Source organism: Saccostrea echinata, unplaced genomic scaffold (genome assembly GCF_033153115.1).
Source record: "Saccostrea echinata isolate AGI-Se365-2 ecotype Australia unplaced genomic scaffold, CSIRO_AGI_Sech_v1 ptg000037l, whole genome shotgun sequence".
NCBI classification, from domain to species: domain Eukaryota; kingdom Metazoa; phylum Mollusca; class Bivalvia; order Ostreida; family Ostreidae; genus Saccostrea; species Saccostrea echinata.
Window position 1 is genome coordinate 957475 of NW_026889786.1, and position 24183 is coordinate 981657.

The window sequence follows — 24183 nt, forward strand, 5'->3', positions numbered from 1 at the left end:
TAGGTACTTGTCTACAAGCTGATGTGCAGAAGTTTATCTAAAAGCTGTGTTGTAACACAGGGCAGTCCAAATGATATCAGCACCTAGGGAGACTCTGGACAGCTCTGACACTCCATTAAACTTGCTTTGATGATAAGAAAATGGAGGAAACAATTCAGATGTAATTTATTGTTTGGATTTATGTAACTGGCTTTCTCTGCAGACACAAATTAGCCATGAAATTCCAATTGAACATGCATAATTATCCTCTTTTCATTGAATTACTCAGGAATTCCAAAGGTGTTTGATGAATTTGCATGATTAATTCAAGATTACAGCTTTTTGTTTCACCAAATTTACATAAAAATTCAACATTTAAATTCCAAAATATAAATCTTAAACATTTTTATGAGTTTTAACACTTTCAAATGTGAAAAAATGCAACAAAAAGACTAATATCAGGCCATCCTACATGGTTCTTGGGGGTGGGTGGGTGTACAAAAACTGCTGATAAAATTTATAGGAAGTGACATAAGAAAAACAGGACACTTTATTAGCTGAATTATGGTTATTCTGATATTTTGATTGTGTAAATATGTCAAATTTCTTCATCACTTTAATTTGTAATTTATTAATATTTCAGTATATTAATATGCTTAACAAATCATGCTGAAATAAGCATCCTGACTGAGACTTAATTTAAAAGAGAGGGTCAAAACCTACATAAAAGTGCTAACATGACAAAACACATTCTCCGACAAACTGAAAAATCATGGATGTCAGCTGCGTAAGCATGCAAAAAGTCCAGAGAACCATAACAGGCATACCATGGTGCTAAGTGACATTCTGTACTACATGTGTGCTACATGATTAGAACTCTGAATAAGTATTCACTCTCATGCCCTGACAGTATTTATGCATTTTTTGGTCATAAGCTTCTTATTTTTGAAAAATTCTAAATAAATTTTACTTGTGCATTTTTTTTATTAGACAAATTTACCTCATTTCATTATTTATATTCCTCCACTGCTGTAATACATGCATCACTTCAGGTGAATAAAATGAAAGTAAATCCACTCTCTGTAAAATTTATCACTCTGTGAAAAAATGTTTTACTTCTTCACATTTTATCGCAGTTGTCACTTTTGTGGAAAACTCATTGGCAAACCCAGAATTAGTCTTTTCTTGAAAAAATCAGCCTAGAGTACTTTTACGGCAAAGTCTGTAGACACTATAATTGACTGCGGTCAGGTGGTGCACATAGTTTAAAGTCATCTAAAATAAAAAACCAACATTTTCTAACTTCTTTCTACATGTCAGATGCATAATCCTACTTTGAAAGTCATAATTTAAAGTTTTGAGGGTAAAACATGATATATTATAAGTATTTTTCACAGAAATCTCTAAAAATTCAATTCAACCCTACTTCTAATTTTTAAAATATGTGCTTTCACACAGAAAGTTCATAAAATGACATATTTTGTTGAAATATGCCTTTTAAAAATTAAAACAACCTTTTATATTGATGCAGATGATTTTACACAATCTCCTTCAAGGTATCACACCGGTAATTGTTTTCACTATATGTTTCTATATAGGAAAAAAATTCTTAAAAAATCAGGTAAATTAATTCATGAAAAAATATTTAGCAGGAAGTATAAAACATTACCTCTCTCATTAGCCGAGTCCAAAAAACAGGGTACCTACACGGCATTTTCTGATTTTTTCCATCTGCAAACAGGGCTACCCTCAAATCCACGTGTTTTCAATGTGTTTATAAACAGCTCCAGTGCACCCCAGGAAGTAGCCTCCTATGCCCTGAAAAAAATAGTTCCTGTCAAAAAACTGTATTTATTTACAAAGTACATTAAATTTACTAGGCACAGGTACCAAAGTTGTAAAAATAGCCTGGAAGAAAATTAAAAAAATTATCAAAAGAAAGAAAAATTAATTTTATATGTATGGAACTACAATTGATTCATTTTGATTGGTCAATTACCGGTGTGATACCTTGAATGCAGTTTCGAAATCACTCGGCACACCTCGGCCGATTACATCAAGTTTGATGTAGGGTACCATAGTCAGCCGAGGTGAGGAGATCTCTGTTCGTCGGAGATTTACGGAGACAGCCGAGCGTCTGGTTGTGAAGAATGTATTAAGGTATCCAGTCAACTCGCACACAACCCGACTCGTACACAAGGAGTTCAGTGTTGTGTACGAGTTGACTCCTTGACCACAAGGCGGTTTTTTTTGTACGATTCGGTTTGTGTACGAGTTGACTGTAAATCCTTATCAAGACAGACTCAAACCAAAAATGCCAATTAAATCGCACAGAAGAACTACACATTCATATTGCTGCCTTGTGAAAAGGATACGCAATCAACACTCAGTAGCAAATGACATGCATACTGTACTTTCACTTTAGTGTTTGTAAACAATCATGGCTAGTAAAGCCTCAGCAATCGGCATTGATCTCGGAACAACATATTCCTGTGTTGGTGTATTTCAACATGGAAAGGTGGATATCATTGCCAATGACCAAGGAAACAGAACGACACCCAGTTATGTGGCATTCATGGACACAGAAAAACTCATTGGAGATGCAGCTAAAAACCAGGTTGCGTTAAACAGCGCAAATACGATTTTTGACGCCAAAAGGCTGATTGAACGCAAATTTAATGATGACAGTGTGCAAGCCGATATGAAACACTGGTCGTTCAAAGTCGTCAATGATGGAGGAAAACCAAAGCTTGAGGTAGAATACGTACAAGAATGAGAAAAAGCGATTTACACCTGAGGAAATCAGTTCCATGGTGCTGACCAAAATGAAGGAGACAGCGGAATCTTACCTCGGACAGCCCGTCAAAGACGCCGTCATTACAGTCCCAGCTTACTTCAATAATGCTCAAAGAGAGGCTACCAAGGATGCTGGAGTCATAGCCGGTCTCAATGTTCTCAGGATTGTGAACGAACCTACAGCGGCCGCCCTGGCCTATGGACTTGATAAAAACCTTTCAGGTGAGAAAAATGTGCTCATCTTTGATTTGGGTGGAGGAACATTTGATGTGTCCATCCTTACCATAGATCAGGGTTCCATGTTTGAAGTTCGCTCAACTGCTGGTGACACACATCTTGGAGGTGAAGATTTTGACAATAGAATGGTGAATCACTTTGTACAGGAATTTAAGCGCAAATACGGTAAGGACATTTCCAACAACCAACGTGGTGCACTTAGACGACTCGGATCAGCTTGTGAACGTGCCAAGAGGACACTGTCCAGCAGCTCTGATGCCAACATTGATATTGATTCATTTTTTGAATGCATTGGTTTTTACAGCAAAATCACACGAGCAAGATTTGAGGACTTATGTTCAGATTTGTTCCGTTCTACCCTGGAGCTGGTAGAAAAAGCTCTGAGGGATGCTAAGATGGACAAATCCCAAATCCACGATGTGGTTCTTGTAGGAGGATCGACAAGAATTCCTAAGATCCAAAAACAACTTCAGGATTTCATGGGAGGCAAAGAACTGAATAAATCAATCAACCCAGACGAAGCTGTGGCCTATGGTGCTGCTATTCAGGCTGCCATTTTGAAAGGAGACACAAGTGAAGCCATCAAAGACGTTCTCCCGGTAGATTTTACCCCAGTTTCTTTAGGCATTGAATCTGCTGGAGGAGTCATGACCAAAATTATTGAAAGGAATGCCAAATTTCCCTGCAAGGCATCAAAGACATTCACTACATATGCTGATAACCAGCCAGGAATGTCCATTCAGGTATTTGATGGTGAACGAGCCATGACCAAAAACAATAATAAACTGGGTAAATTCGAACTGAATGGGATCCCTCCAGCACCTCGTGGTGTTCCACAGATTAAAGTGGAATTTAATTTAGATGCAAACGGAATCCTAAATGTATCAGCCAAAGACATGAGCACGGGCAAGTCTAACAAAATTACCATCACTAATGACAAACGTCGCCTGAGTAAGGCTGACATAGATAGAATGGTAAAAGAAGCCGAAAAAAACAAAGATGAAGACGAGAAACGAAGGCAAAAAATAGCAGCCCGGAATCAACTAGAGTCGTATGTGTTCTCTGTCAAACAGGCAACAGAGGAACATGGAGACAAACTCCCGTCTGAAGACAAAGACACTGTGACAAGAGTTTGCACTGAAACTCTGTCATGGTTAGATAGTAATGCCCTAGCAGATACTGACGAGTTTGAATACAAACTAAAGGAAGTTCAGAAAGTATGTTCTCCCATTATGGCCAAACTTCATGGAGGAAACCATGGTCATTCTGGTGCTAGTCAAGGCGAAGGGCCTACAGTAGAGGAGATAGATTAAAGTTAAATGAAGACTGATTTGATTTACAGTATTATGAAATTAACAGGATATAATCTGTATGAAAGTTTTCATATTTTATACATAAGTGATAAGAATTTGGATGCCATTCCAATGCTCATACATGTATACATAAGCTATGTGGAAAACATTTTGTTCGATGAGTTCATGAATGTTGTTAGATTAATTATGTATGAATTCCAAATTGATTATATTTTTAATTATACAATTGTTGATTATTTTTTATTATTTTTAAAATAAAAAATGAAAATTGAGCAAAAAAATTTCATTTCTTTGACCTACATATGAAGATGACATAACATTAATATATATATATATATATATATATATATATATATATATATATATATATATATATATATATATATATATATATATATATATATATATATATATATATATATATATCAGGGATGGGGTCAATTACTTTAAAAAGTAATTAATTAAATTACAATTACTTTGACTTTTTCTTCAATTAAATTACAATTAAATTACAGGCTTTCTAAGACATGTAATTAATGAAATTACAATTACTTTGCAAAAGTAATTAATTAAATTACAAATTACATTTTCAAGTTTTTTAAAAAAAATTTCATAATCCTTTTCAATGAATAATCAGAACATCATTTATTTGTATATAAGCTCAGCCTCTGCACAAACAGTACAAGAAATAATATGCTATAGGCATTGTGTACCATTGTGGTTTTATTTATAACATTTATTTACAAAACAATAAGAATCTCTTAAAGAACTATCCGAGATCAGTTTGATGCAGTTTCCACCACAAAAAACCTACATGTACACAAATAGCATGGCTTCTGATATTTGATTAAAAGTAAGTATTTTAATAGAGTAAAATGATTCGCAACTGTAACCCCTCAAATTAAATATTTCCTTTGAAGGTAACCTGAACATTGCTATTTATGTTGAACAATTTTACTTCATAAATCAGAATTGTACAGATAGAAAATTCATTCATAAAAATCTGTTTAGATGTTAAAATAATTATCAAATTGAAAGTTTTTCTTTTCTAAAGCTAGCGGAGCATTTTAAATTGAAATAATTATCTCCATTGGCTTTGTCTTCTAAATCATGGAATGAATATCTCTTTAGAGGAGTTGATTTGTTTTGATTGCAATTTAAAACTGTGATCAGGAGGGCAATTATCTCTTCCCAACAAGAGAGAACTCTAGCTTAATTGATGACACACACCTTCTGTAACGCTAGCGGTTCTGCTAGAAATTGTTTTCATTGTACAAATAATTCACTCAACTCCTTTTATAAATGTACCATTCGCAAAGAAGACATAAGATTATAAACATTAAACAATTAAATTTATTAAGTGCATTATCAACAAACAATTTATTTGAACGACGACATTCACACCACATTCATACCAAACTAATAATAATAAATAAGTTTAATAAAAATAAATAATTAAAATCATACCATAAAACAGACTGAAAAACCACCCCAAAAATCTAACGTATCTATTCCTATGCGTAAAAATATGTGACAAGCCGTAGTTATTTATAACTTTGACTTGTAAAACTTAACACCAAGCTTTACTGTATTTAACAGGTTAGCTTGTTAAACTCCTAAAATACTTTATTAAATAAGGACACAAGCCGTGGTTATTTATAACTTTGACTTGTTAAACCTAACAACAAGCATTACTGTATTTAACAGGTTAGCTTGTAAACACTAAGGGCAAAGAAAGATAACTCTAATAATCATAAGTAAGTTTATCGAGAAGCAACGTTTAAAAATTCCCAAGTACTGTAATAAAATAATTTCTATTAAAAATAATTGAAGAAAAATTTACGTATCTAGAATAATTAAATTACTGTCTGAAAATAAAATAAATAATTGACTTTCGTTGAATTAATCAACTTTAGTCATCATAAAAGAGAAAGATGGCAAACGTATAACTTTAGTTACATAGTTTGCATTAAAATAAAAATGAAATAAAATGGAGTAAAAATGTAAAATAAAATAATCCTAGATCAATTAATTACTAAAGAAGACTACTCAGTCAAAGACTGTTGAGTCTTTAAAACAACCGATAGAGGACAATAGTATTTTACTATTTAATGTCCTAGTCGGTTAAATTCTATCCTAACTAAATAAATCAAAAATAAAATAAATTCCTAAATAAAAATAAAAGATAGACAAAATAAAAGTTAAAATAAAATCCTAAAAAAATCTAAAAGTTCCGTAAAACGGACCTACCAAATCGAAATAAGCAGAAGAGTGACTAAAAATTCTCAGCGTCTAACTTTTATATGACTCTATGACAGAAAATAACGGAAAATGACGGATATTAACAGAATTATTAATTATGAAATTTCATTGGGTTATCAATTAATGATCAATTATATCGAACAATCAGATTGGTCAATAGTAAAACATCACGATCTTTCACGTGAACAAGTGTCACCAAATATTCTATACAAGTATGAAATAATGAATTTTTACATATTTATCAATTAAATAAAAAATATATTTCACAATAAATAATTAAAACAAAACAAATTAAACTTAAAACAATATTCAGTTTATCTCAAAATACAGTCATTCATAAGATACCGCCATTCAAACTCGATATATTTATCGGTTATATTACAAATGCAAGGATAAATTTATCAATTACTTTAACAAGTTTCTAAACCGGAAGTACATCGTAATGAAGAGCGAAACTGTCAAACAATGTGACAACAGAAGTTTAGACTATTTCACAGGTATCATATCAACTAAATAACACTAAACCAACAACAGTCACATACACACAGTTATAGTCTTAGGATGTATACTTAAGTGCTGATTTACAAATGACATACTTTATTAATCTGTTACCAAATTCTAACTCAGTTCGAATTATCTCAGTCATGTTTATATTATCAAAATATATCAATCTACCCTTGTTTACAAGTATATACATTTACAATTAAGTGACTTAGGTACAACTCTGCGAATAGCACATTCATATAAAACAAAGTAAAACTGTGAATAAACAAACTTCATCAACCCGCTCCAAATCACCACAATGCATGATAACATATTACAGACATTGACCCTATTTGATAGAAAAATCAACCCGCTCCAAGCTCACACAAATATAGCAAAATATTACAGTCATTGACTCAGAATGATTAAACACTGTTGTGGATAAAATAAAAAGTTACACCATGTAACCTAACATTACTATTGTTACATCATTTAAAAAAGGGGGGGGGGGGTCACATGCACTACATTGCCTCCTCTTTTAAACCGTTCATGTCCTCATGAACATCAAACATCCATCATAGCAACCACACATATAAGACAAAGACATCCACACTCATTCAACAATATTGCAACACATTCTCACCAAATACTATGTACAAAATAAAGATAATATATCTTGCATACAACACTCACACAACAAAAAGAAAAATACCCCAAATAAAGTATACAAAGTATCATACATGCATCACACTTTCTCAAAATCATAAGTTAGACAAGACATATAATTGTGACATCTAAAACGATTCATGCCAGCTAAAATATATCACCTCTGTATCTCACAGCAACATAAGCCATACCCATGGTAACAAAAGACATGCATACCCATGCTAACAAAATTAATCAAGCATCCTCAAAAGGTTTGTATTATGCTAAAAATGTCATAAGGACAGCATTAAACCCCTGGTGATTAATCGTCATTAATACACCTAAATTTGCGGAGCCAATCGTCATTGTACTTCCGACTTAAGTATATCTAATTTTACGGACAATTAGTAACCAATTGTATAGAGAATATATAAATTCTCCAATTAATAACATCTTATTTTAATCCACAACAACTAAAACAATAATTCACACATCAAGTATCTAGATATAGGCAGTGCTCCAACACATCAAATATAATCCTAAATAGTGTAGACATACGTGTAGACATCATCCATCAAACAAAATCTGTACATACAATATATGCCAAGTCATAATTACATAGTACATGTACATGTACTTATAAGTTCCATCAAATTTCTATTATCAACAAGCATTGACAAATGCTAAATATACACAATATACAAAAAAAAATCCACCCACCATCCCAGACTATACAGAAAACCCATTAAACATATATATTTCTATCTATACTACTACAAAGTCCATAAGTAAATTTTAAGTAAGCTTTACCATGGTGGATTTCACTCTCTGGGGAGATGGCAGGTTTGATGTAGATCTGTACTGGCTCCTTGATTTACCCAGCTCTGTACTCTGTTCCATCGGTTTCCTGTTTCGGTGGAGCTGTTCCCTTCCCATCAAATCCAGGATAATGTCAATGGTGCTCTTGATGACACATGGAATCTGCTAGGTCTTGGTACTGCATCCATCAAATCCTCATTAGGAATAGGTAATGTAAGTACATCTCAGGTGGAAGGAAAACGATTAACAACATCTCAGGATAATAATAATTTTTAATAATTGTAAATTAAATTCAAATTGACTTCTGAAATCTTTCAAAGCAGTCACCATCCATGGTAATCTGTCACCAAAGTATGGTTCCATTTTATTGTAATGTACAATCTTGACGTTTGATCGTTCGTCTGTCTGCACTCAGCATAATAAATCATTAACCTTCTGTAGCACCAAACAAGGACCAAAGTATCTTGGCTGCAGTTTGTGACTCTCCAGGTCAATATTTGGACTTTCTAACAGGTACTGTAGTACCCGGTACTTTTCTCAATATCAACCAAAGAACATGCCATTAACAATTCATACTTTTCTGAAGATTTCTCATTTGGTTCCACTATAAATTCTGTAGGCTCTGTATCATCATCATTCCTCTTGCCAAAAGCTTGAATAATCTTCTCACTGTAATGGGGGGGGGACAACATAATTATCAGCAGCTGTAACTCTTCGGCATTTGTTGTCCGATTTGACTTGAATGCATGGTATAGTAGTTCCATGTAATTGTACAATTCCTTGACTAAGTAGAATAGACTGCAGGTACTCCATATTTATCTTGTAAAACATCCACCCCCCAGAAGACAATCATCATTTATATTTACAATGATAACATTCTGTCATACAACTAAATCATTCAGATTCAAAGTAAATTCTGCTTCACCAAGTAAGATCAAACTTGTACCACATGCATTCACAATGCCTGGTGTATCTTTAAGTTCAGGTTTCTTCTTTATTCGTTTAAATACTCTTTCTGACAAGATGGTTCTGGAAGCACCAGTATCAATTGTAACAGTAACAGGGACATCATTGATATTTCCTTTGATATAAATTCCAAGGCATTTTTCAAAATTTCTTTAAACATCATCAGTAACAAGGCTAATATCTTTTATTTTATTTTCAGATAGATCTTCAGTCAAAGTCTGCTCTGGACTGTTTCTCGACCTGCAGTTACGATCCCCTGAAGTTTAAATTTCTGGGATATTGTGGCGCTGTACTTCTGAAGTTTTGTTGAATGACAACCGGACAGTCACGAGCAAAATGACCCTGATTGTTACACTTATAACAAGCAGTGTTGGAGGATGCTTTAAATCTGGGAGGAAAGGCTGAGGATTTATTCATCTCGGACAACATCTTTTCAAGATTCTGGATTTGTCCTTGTATTCTCAGTATATCATCTTTGAGATCCGTATTGGTAGTTCCTGATGTTTTAGACTTATGCATTGTTGTAAACGAAGCATCATTTTGTGAAACTGTCTTGGATTGTTTTTCTCTATTTTCAAATCTCTTATTACTTCCTGTTTTTGTATCATTTTCAGTCACTGCCCGAATTGGACGTTTATCGGCCTTTGAAGAGCTTCTTTTATGGAGATCACTGAAATTGATCACTTGGAATACAGCATCATCAATGTTGTCTGGCTCTTTTATGTATTTGACCTGGAACTGGACTTTCTCATCATTGAGACCATCAAAGAATTTTCGAAGTAGATCCTCTCTGCGTATAGTCTCGTCCCTGTTAGGGTATGCCTTGGCATATAGTTTCTTTAAGTCTGCTGCATAGACTTCTACAGGTTCATTTGGTTTCTGTCTACGGTTACTGAACTTAGCTTCTAACGACTTCTTAGTTTCTATAACTTGGTATCGATTATCTAATTCTCTGATTAGTTTCTTGTAATTAGATCTTGTTCTTTTTGTAAGTTGTTCAAAGACAAATTCTCCTGCTCCACCTTGCATTCTAGGTAATAGCCCATCAAGTCTTTCATTGTTTGTCCAATTTCCCCTGTCTGCAATCTCTTCGAATCTGCCCTTCCATACAACCCATTTTTCTTTATCTTGACCAGTAAAGGGAGGCAACTTATGAGAAAATTTTCTGGGGCGTCTCTTTTGAGTTACAATAGATGTAGATATGCTCTCATCATCAGAATCTGATGTACTGCTACTGGTGGAGTCATCTGAGGAGGATGAATTTTCATCGATCAATCTTGCCCGTTTAAGCTGTCTCTCTGACTGAGTTTTTCTAGAAGCACGGCTATGTCTGGACAATGTTTTAGACTGAGCTGTATCTGTGCGACTCCTTCCAGGGCTTTGGTGCTGTACTGATACACCTGATTGGACTGTATTCAAAAATTTCTGCATGTCCTTTAAAATTGTGGCCAAATCATCTCTGTTTTCAGATAACTGATACATAGAGGGCTGGTATACTGGATTGTTCATTTGTTTACTTCTGACATCTTCGTGATTTTGTTTCATAGCATTTGAATGATCTGATCTAGTAACTGGAGGACAGGAATATGGACGCCCATTCTTTGGAGGGACCGATTCATGCAAATCATCTATAGACGAATCATCTGTCAAATCATGGATTGGTAGCGGAAATTGATTAGGGTTATCTCCCCTATCGAGGATGAACATTTGTTCATTGCACCTTTCTGGTGTTGTATGTTTTTGTTCATTTGTAATAAATGATTGTGACACATTTTCTGTGTTTAAAGGATTCATATGTAATGAATTGTGCATCAGATTTGATGTTGAAGTTGTGCATGACATATGCATAGTGTCTTGTACAGCAGATTTACTGTTTATAACACTTTTACTTCCAAAAGGATTTTCAATTCCAGTTTTTAAACTGTTATCAGAATTTATTTTGTCTACACATTGCCTATCATTTTTCTGTCTCACACTCACATCATCTGACATCTCATCAGCTTCTACAACAACCAGACCCTTTCTTTTATTCTTTCCCATATTATCTATCTGAGCACTGCCTAATCAAAAATAAAAATTAACTCGCACATCAACCTTTATTTTTACAAACAACTAGCAAAAATATAAAAGGTTCGTATCTCTAGATACCTGTAAAAATGAAAGGTATCCCGCCGTGGATGCCAAAAATGTAACGCTAGCGGTTCTGCTAGAAATTGTTTTCATTGTACAAATAATTCACTCAACTCCTTTTATAAATGTACCATTCGCAAAGAAGACATAAGATTATAAACATTAAACAATTAAATTTATTAAGTGCATTATCAACAAACAATTTATTTGAACGACGACATTCACACCACATTCATACCAAACTAATAATAATAAATAAGTTTAATAAAAATAAATAATTAAAATCATACCATAAAACAGACTGAAAAACCACCCCAAAAATCTAACGTATCTATTCCTATGCGTAAAAATATGTGACAAGCCGTAGTTATTTATAACTTTGACTTGTAAAACTTAACACCAAGCTTTACTGTATTTAACAGGTTAGCTTGTTAAACTCCTAAAATACTTTATTAAATAAGGACACAAGCCGTGGTTATTTATAACTTTGACTTGTTAAACCTAACAACAAGCATTACTGTATTTAACAGGTTAGCTTGTAAACACTAAGGGCAAAGAAAGATAACTCTAATAATCATAAGTAAGTTTATCGAGAAGCAACGTTTAAAAATTCCCAAGTACTGTAATAAAATAATTTCTATTAAAAATAATTGAAGAAAAATTTACGTATCTAGAATAATTAAATTACTGTCTGAAAATAAAATAAATAATTGACTTTCGTTGAATTAATCAACTTTAGTCATCATAAAAGAGAAAGATGGCAAACGTATAACTTTAGTTACATAGTTTGCATTAAAATAAAAATGAAATAAAATGGAGTAAAAATGTAAAATAAAATAATCCTAGATCAATTAATTACTAAAGAAGACTACTCAGTCAAAGACTGTTGAGTCTTTAAAACAACCGATAGAGGACAATAGTATTTTACTATTTAATGTCCTAGTCGGTTAAATTCTATCCTAACTAAATAAATCAAAAATAAAATAAATTCCTAAATAAAAATAAAAGATAGACAAAATAAAAGTTAAAATAAAATCCTAAAAAAATCTAAAAGTTCCGTAAAACGGACCTACCAAATCGAAATAAGCAGAAGAGTGACTAAAAATTCTCAGCGTCTAACTTTTATATGACTCTATGACAGAAAATAACGGAAAATGACGGATATTAACAGAATTATTAATTATGAAATTTCATTGGGTTATCAATTAATGATCAATTATATCGAACAATCAGATTGGTCAATAGTAAAACATCACGATCTTTCACGTGAACAAGTGTCACCAAATATTCTATACAAGTATGAAATAATGAATTTTTACATATTTATCAATTAAATAAAAAATATATTTCACAATAAATAATTAAAACAAAACAAATTAAACTTAAAACAATATTCAGTTTATCTCAAAATACAGTCATTCATAAGATACCGCCATTCAAACTCGATATATTTATCGGTTATATTACAAATGCAAGGATAAATTTATCAATTACTTTAACAAGTTTCTAAACCGGAAGTACATCGTAATGAAGAGCGAAACTGTCAAACAATGTGACAACAGAAGTTTAGACTATTTCACAGGTATCATATCAACTAAATAACACTAAACCAACAACAGTCACATACACACAGTTATAGTCTTAGGATGTATACTTAAGTGCTGATTTACAAATGACATACTTTATTAATCTGTTACCAAATTCTAACTCAGTTCGAATTATCTCAGTCATGTTTATATTATCAAAATATATCAATCTACCCTTGTTTACAAGTATATACATTTACAATTAAGTGACTTAGGTACAACTCTGCGAATAGCACATTCATATAAAACAAAGTAAAACTGTGAATAAACAAACTTCATCAACCCGCTCCAAATCACCACAATGCATGATAACATATTACAGACATTGACCCTATTTGATAGAAAAATCAACCCGCTCCAAGCTCACACAAATATAGCAAAATATTACAGTCATTGACTCAGAATGATTAAACACTGTTGTGGATAAAATAAAAAGTTACACCATGTAACCTAACATTACTATTGTTACATCATTTAAAAAAGGGGGGGGGGGGTCACATGCACTACACCTTCTTTCTTTATTATTGATCAAACAACAAAGATTAAAATATAATAAATGTGTGTTTCATAGCTGAATAGACCTAAGAAGGGTGGTTCAAAATTCATATTTATAAACATAGATCAAAAAATTCAAAATTTACATAATGATTAGAAAGAAACTAGTTTATTATTATCAAGCCAATCATTTAATTATTTGTTTGTAAGCATTAACCTAAGATTTTGTATAATTGAAGGACTGAGGATATGTTTAACAATAAAATAAAAACCAGTAAAATGGGGAGGTAGTGGTGACGATGTATCATGAATATATCATGAATGTGTATTATATAAAGTAATTGAATGTAATTGAAAAAGTAATTGAAATTACATGGTATTTTTTCAATGTAATTAATTAAATTACAATTACAAGTAATTGACAAAATGTTCAATTACAAATTACTTCCAATTACTTCAAAAAATGTAATTGATTACAGTCAATTACAATTACTTTTTTCAATTACCCCATCCCTGTCTTTACTGGTTCTTTTTAAGTATTGACAGAGTAGAAGGGCTAATACTAAGGGCTAGCGATAGTATAAGTATGGTTATGTTTTGATTACTTATCATCGGAAAGACTGTAAAGTCCTTGTTGATCCTTATAAAACAAAAATTATTTGTGGAACACATTAATAAATTTTGAGGAATTTTATGAATACTGAGCATATGATTTCTTGGTCAGCAACAATCAAAATAAAAACTACATGAATAAAACCTCAACAGAATTATGATCTTAGGATCCCTTCTGCAAACACTGTTACTCTATAATGTAAACAAAGTAACAAGACATGATTGAGCTTAGTATGTGCAGAGATTTAATGACTTTCATCGTCAATACTGCGTTCTATGGTTTTAATTTTTAAAATTTACTACAGTCAGAAGTGGTCGCCTGCGTGGCGCAGTGGTTAGAGCGTCTGCTCTAGAGTCGCGGAGTAAGGAGTTGATCTTTACGTCGCGGGTTCGAATCCCACTGTGGGACGTGAAGACCGATCCTTCGGATGAGACCGTATAAACCGAGGTCCCGTGTCGCAGTAGGTGCTGGCACGAAAAAGATCCCTCACTGCTCAATGGCCGTAAGTGCCGAGTATAGGAAAAAAATTTGCAGCTCTCCACCGGCAAGAGGTGGCGTCTCCATATGAGTGAAAAATTCTCGAGAGGGACGTTAAACATTCATACAAACAAACAAACAAACAGTCAGAAGTGCAACAAAACTGTTTCATTATTATCAATTAATTTCATCTCTCTTTACTAAAAATAAATTACAGAAAATGTTTGATACTATTTGTAGTTGAAATTACTATGTCTATCAACAAATAAATGGTATTTGTGGATATTTTACAGTCAATTTACAGAATAGTTCTTACCATTAAACATATACTTATAAATAAGGAAATACTCATACTTTGAAGGCATGAAAATATGAAAAACTTGATGTAAATGATAGAAAAATCTCAAAACGACACTACTTTACAAAATTGGAATGAGTTGTTGTGTGTAATAATTTTTATAATATTGTTTAATATTGTTTAATAAAAACATATCAAATGTCAGGAGTACAACAAAATAAGGTAAATGAGATCACTTCAAAATCTAGTTTTTTTGTTTGTTTGTTTTATTATTATTTTTAGCATTATTATTATTATTTTAGAAAACTAATGTATCAAAATTCTCTTTGGCTTACAATTGAAAAATTGACTAAAAGGACAAAAAGTAATATTGGGGAATTCATTGTCTCAGTTGATTCGATATGCAAGAGCATGCTCTACGTATGTACAATTTCTAAAACGAGGTAAATTATTGACAAACAAGTTGATGAAACAAGAATATCAGCAGTCTCATTTAAAGTCATCATTTCGTAAGTTGGTCGATACAATGATCTTGTCAGCAAATACAATCTTTCATTAAGTCAAATGCTGACTGACTTTTTTCACACTAATTGTTAGGCCATTATTTACACACTGAATTGTCGACGGATTTTTCCGTTATTTCCCGATCATGACAAGGAGCACACGGCAGGTGTGACCGGTCGGCAGGGGATGCTCACTCCTCCAAGGCACTTGATCCCACCTCTGATGTCTTAGAGGTCCATGTTTGCTCAGCTCCTATTTTGTGATGTTTAATGGACATTAGAGCTCGAATACTGTTCATTATCTCCACATATTTCACTCATATTACCGGTATATATCTTTCACATTTAAACTTTTCAAACCAGAATCGAGACAATTAATGTAAAATAACAATATATCAAAATAAATATAGAATTATATTTTTTTTTCCACATTTAAATGAGGATACTCAATCAAGGTTTACATCTTATCATTTATAATCCTGACACATGCAAGTCTGAAGGATAAAAAAACCCCTCTAATTTCTGTTTGTTTGTTTGCTTGTTTTTTTTTTTTTTTTTTTTTTTTTTTTAGTTTTGATTAAATATTTTAGAAAGTCTTTTGGGATGTAGTAATATTTTCTTTTTCAAATGAAGTTCTACTAATAAAAATTCTGAAACTTTTTTATCCATTTGTCTATTCTATTGTCACTTGAACTTCAGAAATTCTAACTAGAATATACAGTATGATTTTATAACTCCAAAAATATGGTAAGTTGAATTAAAAAAAAAAGTCAATTTGTCGATCATTATTATTTAATTCAAAATGTTCTTAACTTTATTTTCTAAATGAAAAAAAAAAAAAAACAACAATAAAGGTAATATTTGCATTCAAGTGTTACTCAAATAATTCAGGTGCACTTATGGGCCCCGGTAAACTGTGACAAATTGAAGATTTAAATACAGCATACTTTTTATCTCACATCATCAATTCATATATCTAAACCACAATTCAACAAGTTTTAGCGCTGAAATCAATGTACTAGTATACAAGAAGAGCAAAGCCGTACAATGTGGTAGGAGTCAGCCGAAATTCATAAAATTCTAAAGTAAATCGAGGACAGGTATTCATTTTGAAACCTTTGTTTATTTAAGAGATGAATTTAATTTTTGAGAATTCATGAGGACATGAACTACGACGCTTCACGCCAGTATATTTCATGAAGCGCGTTAACGCTTCATGATAAATATACAGGCGTAAAGCGTTGTAGTTCATGCACCTCAAGAATTCTCAAAAGTTAAATTCATATCTTATATCTACATTATTTTTCTGATGACTTGCCACATATTTTTGTCTTTCAACGATCATTTTTGAAAAAAAAAGTTTGCACTATTTTTTGACTTCAATCGCATCACAATGGAAATATTCTTACTCATCCCACGGCATGAACCTTTTCTAATTTGCAAAGAATCTTAAGGAAAAATATTTGGAAATGTAAATATTGTCAGCCTAACTTGTGACTATGGAAATGTGATTCTGAAAAAGATCCTGTAAATGATAGATTATTTGGTAAAAAATTCCTTGTGTACCCCCCCCCCCCCAAGAGATTTTTTAAAATTATATACTGATAAAAGTTTTTCCAAGTTTGGGGAGTAAAACATCAAATATATTGCACTCCTGGCATAAGTGAGTATGCACAGATACTAGTACTTAACTCTCACCAATGCTGCGTGTGATGCATCTAGAGCATTATAAACCTTTAACTGGGATATCAGTTACTGTTTTTCACTTTGACAATTTTTTTGACTTACTTGTCATACAGATTTTTAAAATCAATGTTTTTGGCATCAGTACATTTTTTCTGTTGCACTCCTGACATGGTGTAACATTTTTTTCAGCGTCAGCCGTGACCATAACTTGGTCAAGCACAAGTTACTACAGTCTAAACTTTAAGCTCAATATATTGAATTTTATCAGGAAAATCTTTATTTCTGATATAAATCACTACTATTTATTTGACAGATCTTCAAAACATGGAATTTTCAAAATGTCACAAAGAGGCGTTTCTCTCCTGAAAATTTTAGCATCATTTTTGGGCATAACTTTTCGTGTCTTAAGACATCAATGCGATATTTGGCAGGCATTTAGACTGTATCAAAAGACACATGCTGAGTTACAGAAATTTATTAATGTAACCCGATTTTTAGTGCAGGTTGATAATTATAAGTCTGATAATTTTTTTTTTTTTGGAATTCCCCTATATATTATGATGTTTATATTCTTGAGTAATCTGTCCCACGGTACCAATGGCATCGATTTTTGCATTATATCTTAAAACACATTTTGAAAACTGGGCTTTCAAACTAGCTTCTATTAGTGGACTATTTTCCCCAAAAGATTTCTGCTTTGATAAGAAATTTCGAGTTCAACTACTAGAATTATATTAACACGACAGCAAATTCAAAGTTTACGGGGATCGCAAAAATGACCGCCACTTCGGAAAGGGACCCATCATTATTTCTGATTTTTCATTGCTCGACGTCAACAACGTTATTATGCAGTACACTTTTGGAATTAATTTACACGTCACCTTAAGATAATCTATGGAAATAACAACAACACCCATGGACGCTTAAATTAACATTGTAAAACTTGCTGCCGTACCTGTCTGTTTTATGGTAGTACACAGTAGATAGGCCAATTTTTTTCCCTCAAGTTCAATTTTCTTGAAACATTGAAATTTTGTTTCTGGATACAAAATCTCTCTTTATATCTAATTTCAAAGAAATTCAACCGCACAATATTTGCCACATAGCTTGAAATAGGGTCAGCCCCCTGTAAGAAGATTTTGGAATCAGACATTACACTTTAGAATATGCATTTTTTTAAAAAAATTACCGATTGATCTATTGGAAATTTGAGTGATGCTTTTTATAAATACAACCTTTCTGTATCTAAATGTTAGTAAATTGTATTGAATTTGATACTGGTATGTTTGAGTAAAATGTGATGAAAAAATAAAACACACATAACCCAGGAATTGAAAAATCACAGGTGAGTATGCTACACATTAAGTTCTCTGAAAAAAAAGTGTATAATTCAATTTTTACAAAAAAATTAACAGAATGATTGAAATAAAACCCAGATTAAAATTTGTCAAACTAAGGAACATGGAACTAGTAGTTTCAGATATTTTGGCAATTTGAAAAAAAAATATTGAAAGCAAAAAATATCAGGTGTTTATTATTATTTTAAGTGGATCAAAAGTTACTTTGGATTTAATAGCAGACTGTCATATTGCATGTAGATGGCATAAACACATTCTAAAATGTATCTTAATGTAAAATCAGGCCCGTAACAACGGATTCAAAAAAAGGGACAACTTCCCAAAAAAATCTGACAAGCAAAAAAAAAAAAAAAACAAAACAAAACAAAACAAACAAACAAAAAACAAACAAAAAAACAAACAAACAACCAAAAAAAAACAAAAAAATACACACACAAAAAAATAAAAAAACGAACAAAACACACACACACACACCCTCACACACACACACACACACACAAACAAAAAACCCCACCTTATGAACTGTCCAAATCCTGGAACTTTTAAGTGCTCAACCTTAGAGGAACAAAAAGTGTGTGTAGAGGAGGGGGGGGGCAGAGTATAAAGGAAAATTTACTATAGCAAAATACTATATTCATATCCCCCCTCCCCCCGCCCCACCCCTGCATTCTACCGACCTGAACGGTTCAGGCTGAACCCCACAGTGTTCATGAAAGCAAACTAAGAAATTGAGTCAGTTTTATGGTAAAGATTCCTTTTTAAAAACAACCTATTTTTATTTTCAATGTAAAAACTTCAGGTCCAAAAAGAGGGCTAAACGGGTCAATAAAGATGTATTGAATTCAGATCTAAACTGTTAAGTAGAAGTGGCGTTTTTAAAGAATTTCATTCATTATATACTTACAACAAAGAAAAACAATAAAAAAATATATCAAAATATATATCGTATACCAAAAATTGGCTATTAAAGTATAATTAAACTGTTCTTTATGTACAGCTTTGCGTTACAATACCAGTATATTTTTGATCAGTATTGATAAATCATCTCTTAGTAAAATCTAAAACTTTTTGTCGACCAGTATTGATCTATATCATTTTCTAACATCTACTCAATTTGCAGTTGAATTTGTTTAGAAAAATAAGAAGCATATAAAACTCTCAAGAAAATTCTAGATCCGCCGACGCTACACATGCTTTAAGGACATACGCAACATACCTTACCTACTGATAATTTTTCAAGATATTCTTAAATTAAGATCAAGTGCCATCAGAAAATCAGCATGCATTACCAGGGGTTTTGAAAAGATATCAATTGATGAAAATTCTTGTATAATTCAAAGAAAAATACACAAAAATTACTAAACACATATTCTAGATGTTTTGTTTATCCAGACTTGTTTTAGAAGAAGTGTACAACAGCATATATAGACAAACAAATGTAGCACACAATTCCTTTAAGCATTGGAACTGTTAAACTCCAGGGAAAAAGACAATAAAGTTCAAACTACGTTGCATATGTCCTTAAATAGATTAAAGCTTTCGGGATTCCTCGCGCACGATCTTGAATAAGGAATCTTGAAGCGTCAAGAACTTTCATCAGTAGTATATAAAGGCAAACCCTAACCCAAGATGTCAGTTAAACGCAGTCTTACACTACAGAAAGAAAAACTGCTACTTTGTTACGAGGATAAGCAATCAACAGTAAGTGATAATCTGACACAAATATTGTACTTTCACTTTAGTGTTTGTAAACAATCATGGCTAGTAAAGCCCCAGCAATCGGCATTGATCTCGGAACAACATATTCCTGTGTTGGTGTATTTCAACATGGAAAGGTGGAGATTATTGCCAACGATCAAGGAAATAGAACGACGCCCAGTTATGTGGCATTCACGGACACGGAGAGACTCATTGGAGATGCAGCTAAAAATCAGGTAGCGCTAAACAGCGGAAATACGATTTTTGACGCCAAAAGGCTGATTGGACGCAAATTTAATGATGACAGTGTGCAAGCCGATATGAAACACTGGCCATTTAAAGTCGTCAATGATGGAGGAAAACCAAAGCTTGAGGTAGAATACAAGAATGAGAAAAAGCGATTTACACCTGAGGAAATCAGTTCCATGGTGCTGACCAAAATGAAGGAGACAGCGGAATCTTACCTCGGACAGCCCGTCAAAGACGCCGTCATTACAGTCCCAGCTTACTTCAATAATGCTCAAAGAGAGGCTACCAAGGATGCTGGAGTCATAGCCGGTCTCAATGTTCTCAGGATTGTGAACGAACCTACAGCGGCCGCCCTGGCCTATGGACTTGATAAAAACCTTTCAGGTGAGAAAAATGTGCTCATCTTTGATTTGGGTGGAGGAACATTTGATGTGTCCATCCTTACCATAGATCAGGGTTCCATGTTTGAAGTTCGCTCAACTGCTGGTGACACACATCTTGGAGGTGAAGATTTTGATAATCGAATGGTGAATCACTTTATACAGGAATTTAAGCGCAAGTACAGTAAAGACATTTCCAACAACCAACGTGCACTTAGACGACTCAGATCGGCTTGTGAACGTGCCAAGAGGACACTGTCCAGTAGCTCTGATGCCAGCATTGAGATTGATTCCCTTTTTGAGGGCATTGACTTTTACAGCAAAATCACACGAGCAAGATTTGAGGACTTGTGTTCAGATTTGTTCCGTTCTACCCTGGAGCCGGTAGAAAAAGCTCTAAGAGATGCTAAGATGGACAAATCCAAAATCCACGATGTGGTACTGGTAGGCGGATCGACAAGAATTCCCAAGATCCAAACACTGCTACAAGATTTCATGGGAGGCAAAGAACTTAATAAATCCATCAACCCAGACGAAGCTGTGGCTTATGGTGCTGCTATTCAGGCTGCCATTTTAAAGGGAGACACAAGTGAAGCCATCAAAGACGTTCTCCTGGTAGATGTCACTCCACTTTCTTTGGGCATTGAAACTGCTGGAGGAGTCATGACCAAAATTATTGAAAGAAATGCCAAAATTCCCTGCAAGGCATCAAAGACATTCACTACATATGCTGATAACCAGCCAGGAGTGTCCATTCAGGTATTTGAAGGTGAACGAGCTATGACCAAAGACAATAACAAACTGGGTAAATTCGAACTAAACGGAATCCCACCAGCTCCCCGTGGTGTTCCACAGATTGAGGTGGAGTTCAATTTAGATGCCAACGGAATCTTAAATGTATCAGCTAAAGACATGAGTACGGGCAAGTCCAACAAAATCACCATTACCAACGACAAAGGTCGCCTGAGTAAGGCTGACATAGATAGAATGGTAAATGAAGCCGAAAAATACAAAGATGAAGACGAGAAACAACGACAAAGAATATCAGCTAGGAATCAACTAGAGTCATATGTGTTCTCTGTCAAACAGACAACAGAGGAACATGGAGACAAACTCCCGTCTGAAGACAAAGACACTGTGACCAGAGTTTGTAGTGAAACGCTATCATGGTTAGATGGTAACGCCCTAGCAGATACTGATGAGTTCGAATTCAAACTAAAGGAAGTTCAAAAAGTATGCTCTCCCATCATGGCCAAACTTCATGGAGGAAATCCAAACCAGTCTGGTGCTAGTCAGGCTAATGGTGGTCCTACAGTAGAGGAGATGGACTAGATATGTGATCACCAAATCTGATTTTTAGTTGATCTCTTTATTTATGCTACTGTCGGTTTCTAAAGTCTTTTTTCATGCATCATGTATATACGTAGAACATTAAAGATATTGGTATGTTTATCATTGAATTTTATTGTATGTGATTTTGCTTCATCAATATACCATTGTTAAATTTATTTATTTTTTGGTTATAAATAAAACCTATAAATATTGAAAGTTATTTTACTTGTTATACCCAGGATAGTTCTGGATACTACGGATATGAATATTTGAACATTAATTTGTTGAGACTATCTTTAATGATCAGGATTGGAACTGTGATTAGCTAAAGTCATAATTGTAATCTTAACTACTACGAAAAATAAGTCTGCACAAAACAGAAACGGAAAATAAAAACGGGGGTGGGGGTGGGGCTCCCCTGCAAGCTGCTAAAACTTCATTTAAGCAATAGGCGATATTTGCAAAAACCTTGATTGTTACATATATCCGTCAAAATTGTTAGAGTTCATGGAACACTAAATCTTAAAACATACTCGGTATGTGTTTTCCACAATTAGGTGGGTCTTCCAGACAATTTGCACATTACCTACAGAATCTTAATCTGTTTAAAAATAATCACTTTTACTGTATTAAACAGATATGCCCCATCCCCCTTCATTATATACCTTTATCAGAATGATTCCTGTTAAATTTCAGATAGGTGCTCCCGTCTTGGATATCTCAGCCATACATGGTGCTTTGTTGCACCAGAATAGAGATGACAGAATTACGAAGAGCGCTTACTGCTTAGGTGTTTTCTAGCTTTTATTTGAAGGAAACCAAGTCCAAACAGAAAATGTGGTTAAAATAAAATCACGTGGGGGACGTGAGAAAGAGAAGAGACAGAGAAAGAGAAGTAGGCGGGGCTTGTAGCACGTGAATTTATGGAATCAAGAGCATGTAAATATAAGGAAAACTGTCAGATTTTTTGGTTTTATGACGATGATCAAGCAATTGGCTTGCGTGGTAATCAGTATATATTTTTTTTTCAGATTTATGCACACAAAGTTATGATTTGCAAAGTTTGAGATGATATTTTTCACAGGTCAAGTTGGAGTATACTTTATCATGGTAGATCTACAGCCAGGAATGTTAAATTTTTAGTAAACGAGTTAAAATACATGTAAATTTCATATGCATGCAACAAAATAGATTTAATATTATGACAGAAAATGTGATTAATGATTCCAATGTTGGATTCAGCTATATATGAAATATTTTGCGAGTTTAATTACCAGTATTTAATGCTTTTGATAAAGTTGCCAATGAGTAAAAGAAAAAGTGTCTGAGGAACAAAACAATGCACCTAAATATTTATATCCAGAACCAAAATGCAGGACAACGTCTGCGGTTATTTTCTTTTAGAGAGTGTACCTGCTTTGTTAATAGTAGTATCTTAGATTTTGATGTATTAATATTGAGACACCAATCCATACAGTATTTATGCAAAATATTTGAGCACCTCCCGTAACCCTTCTGCCAAGGAGGAGAGTAAAATGTCATGTCGTCAGCAAACACCAAGCACTTAGTTGAATTTGAATTCATAAAAACGGTGTCAACAGCTGATAATCTATAACATCCTTGACAAAGAAAAATTGATTGAATGGGGATTAAGAGTATTGCCCTGATTCACGCCAAATGTTATTGGGAAAAAGTTTTTGGTTTGTGATTATATTTTTTTGCTTGTTGTATACAAACTTTTGAGTACGTAAAAAATATTGTTCCCACATCAATTCTGGGGATTTATATTTTGTTAATACTTTCTGTACCTTGTAATTTATCTATTAGTTTTCAGCAAGATTTCATTTTTTCTACATGTTGTGCTTCTAACTGTTTAAG

At 33.3% G+C, this 24183-nt stretch overlaps 1 protein-coding gene and 1 pseudogene across 1 annotated transcript; both read left to right on the plus strand.

The window, feature by feature from the left end:
• Positions 1–2370: 2370 nt before the first annotated feature.
• LOC133200137 (heat shock protein 70 B2-like) lies at positions 2371–4340 on the plus strand (annotated as a pseudogene).
• Positions 4341–20237: 15897 nt separating this feature from the next.
• LOC133200138 (heat shock protein 70 B2-like) lies at positions 20238–22413 on the plus strand. Its single transcript, XM_061335891.1, has one exon. It carries the CDS (start codon positions 20404–20406, stop codon positions 22303–22305), a length of 1902 nt encoding a protein of 633 aa, XP_061191875.1. The 5' UTR covers positions 20238–20403; the 3' UTR covers positions 22306–22413.
• The last annotated feature ends 1770 nt before the right edge of the window (positions 22414–24183 follow it).

What these genes read in the sequence shown, in the direction of transcription:
- LOC133200138 (XM_061335891.1), top strand. Translation starts at nt 20,404, where the DNA reads ATGGCTAGTAAAGCCCCAGCAATCGGCATTGATCTCGGAACAACATAT.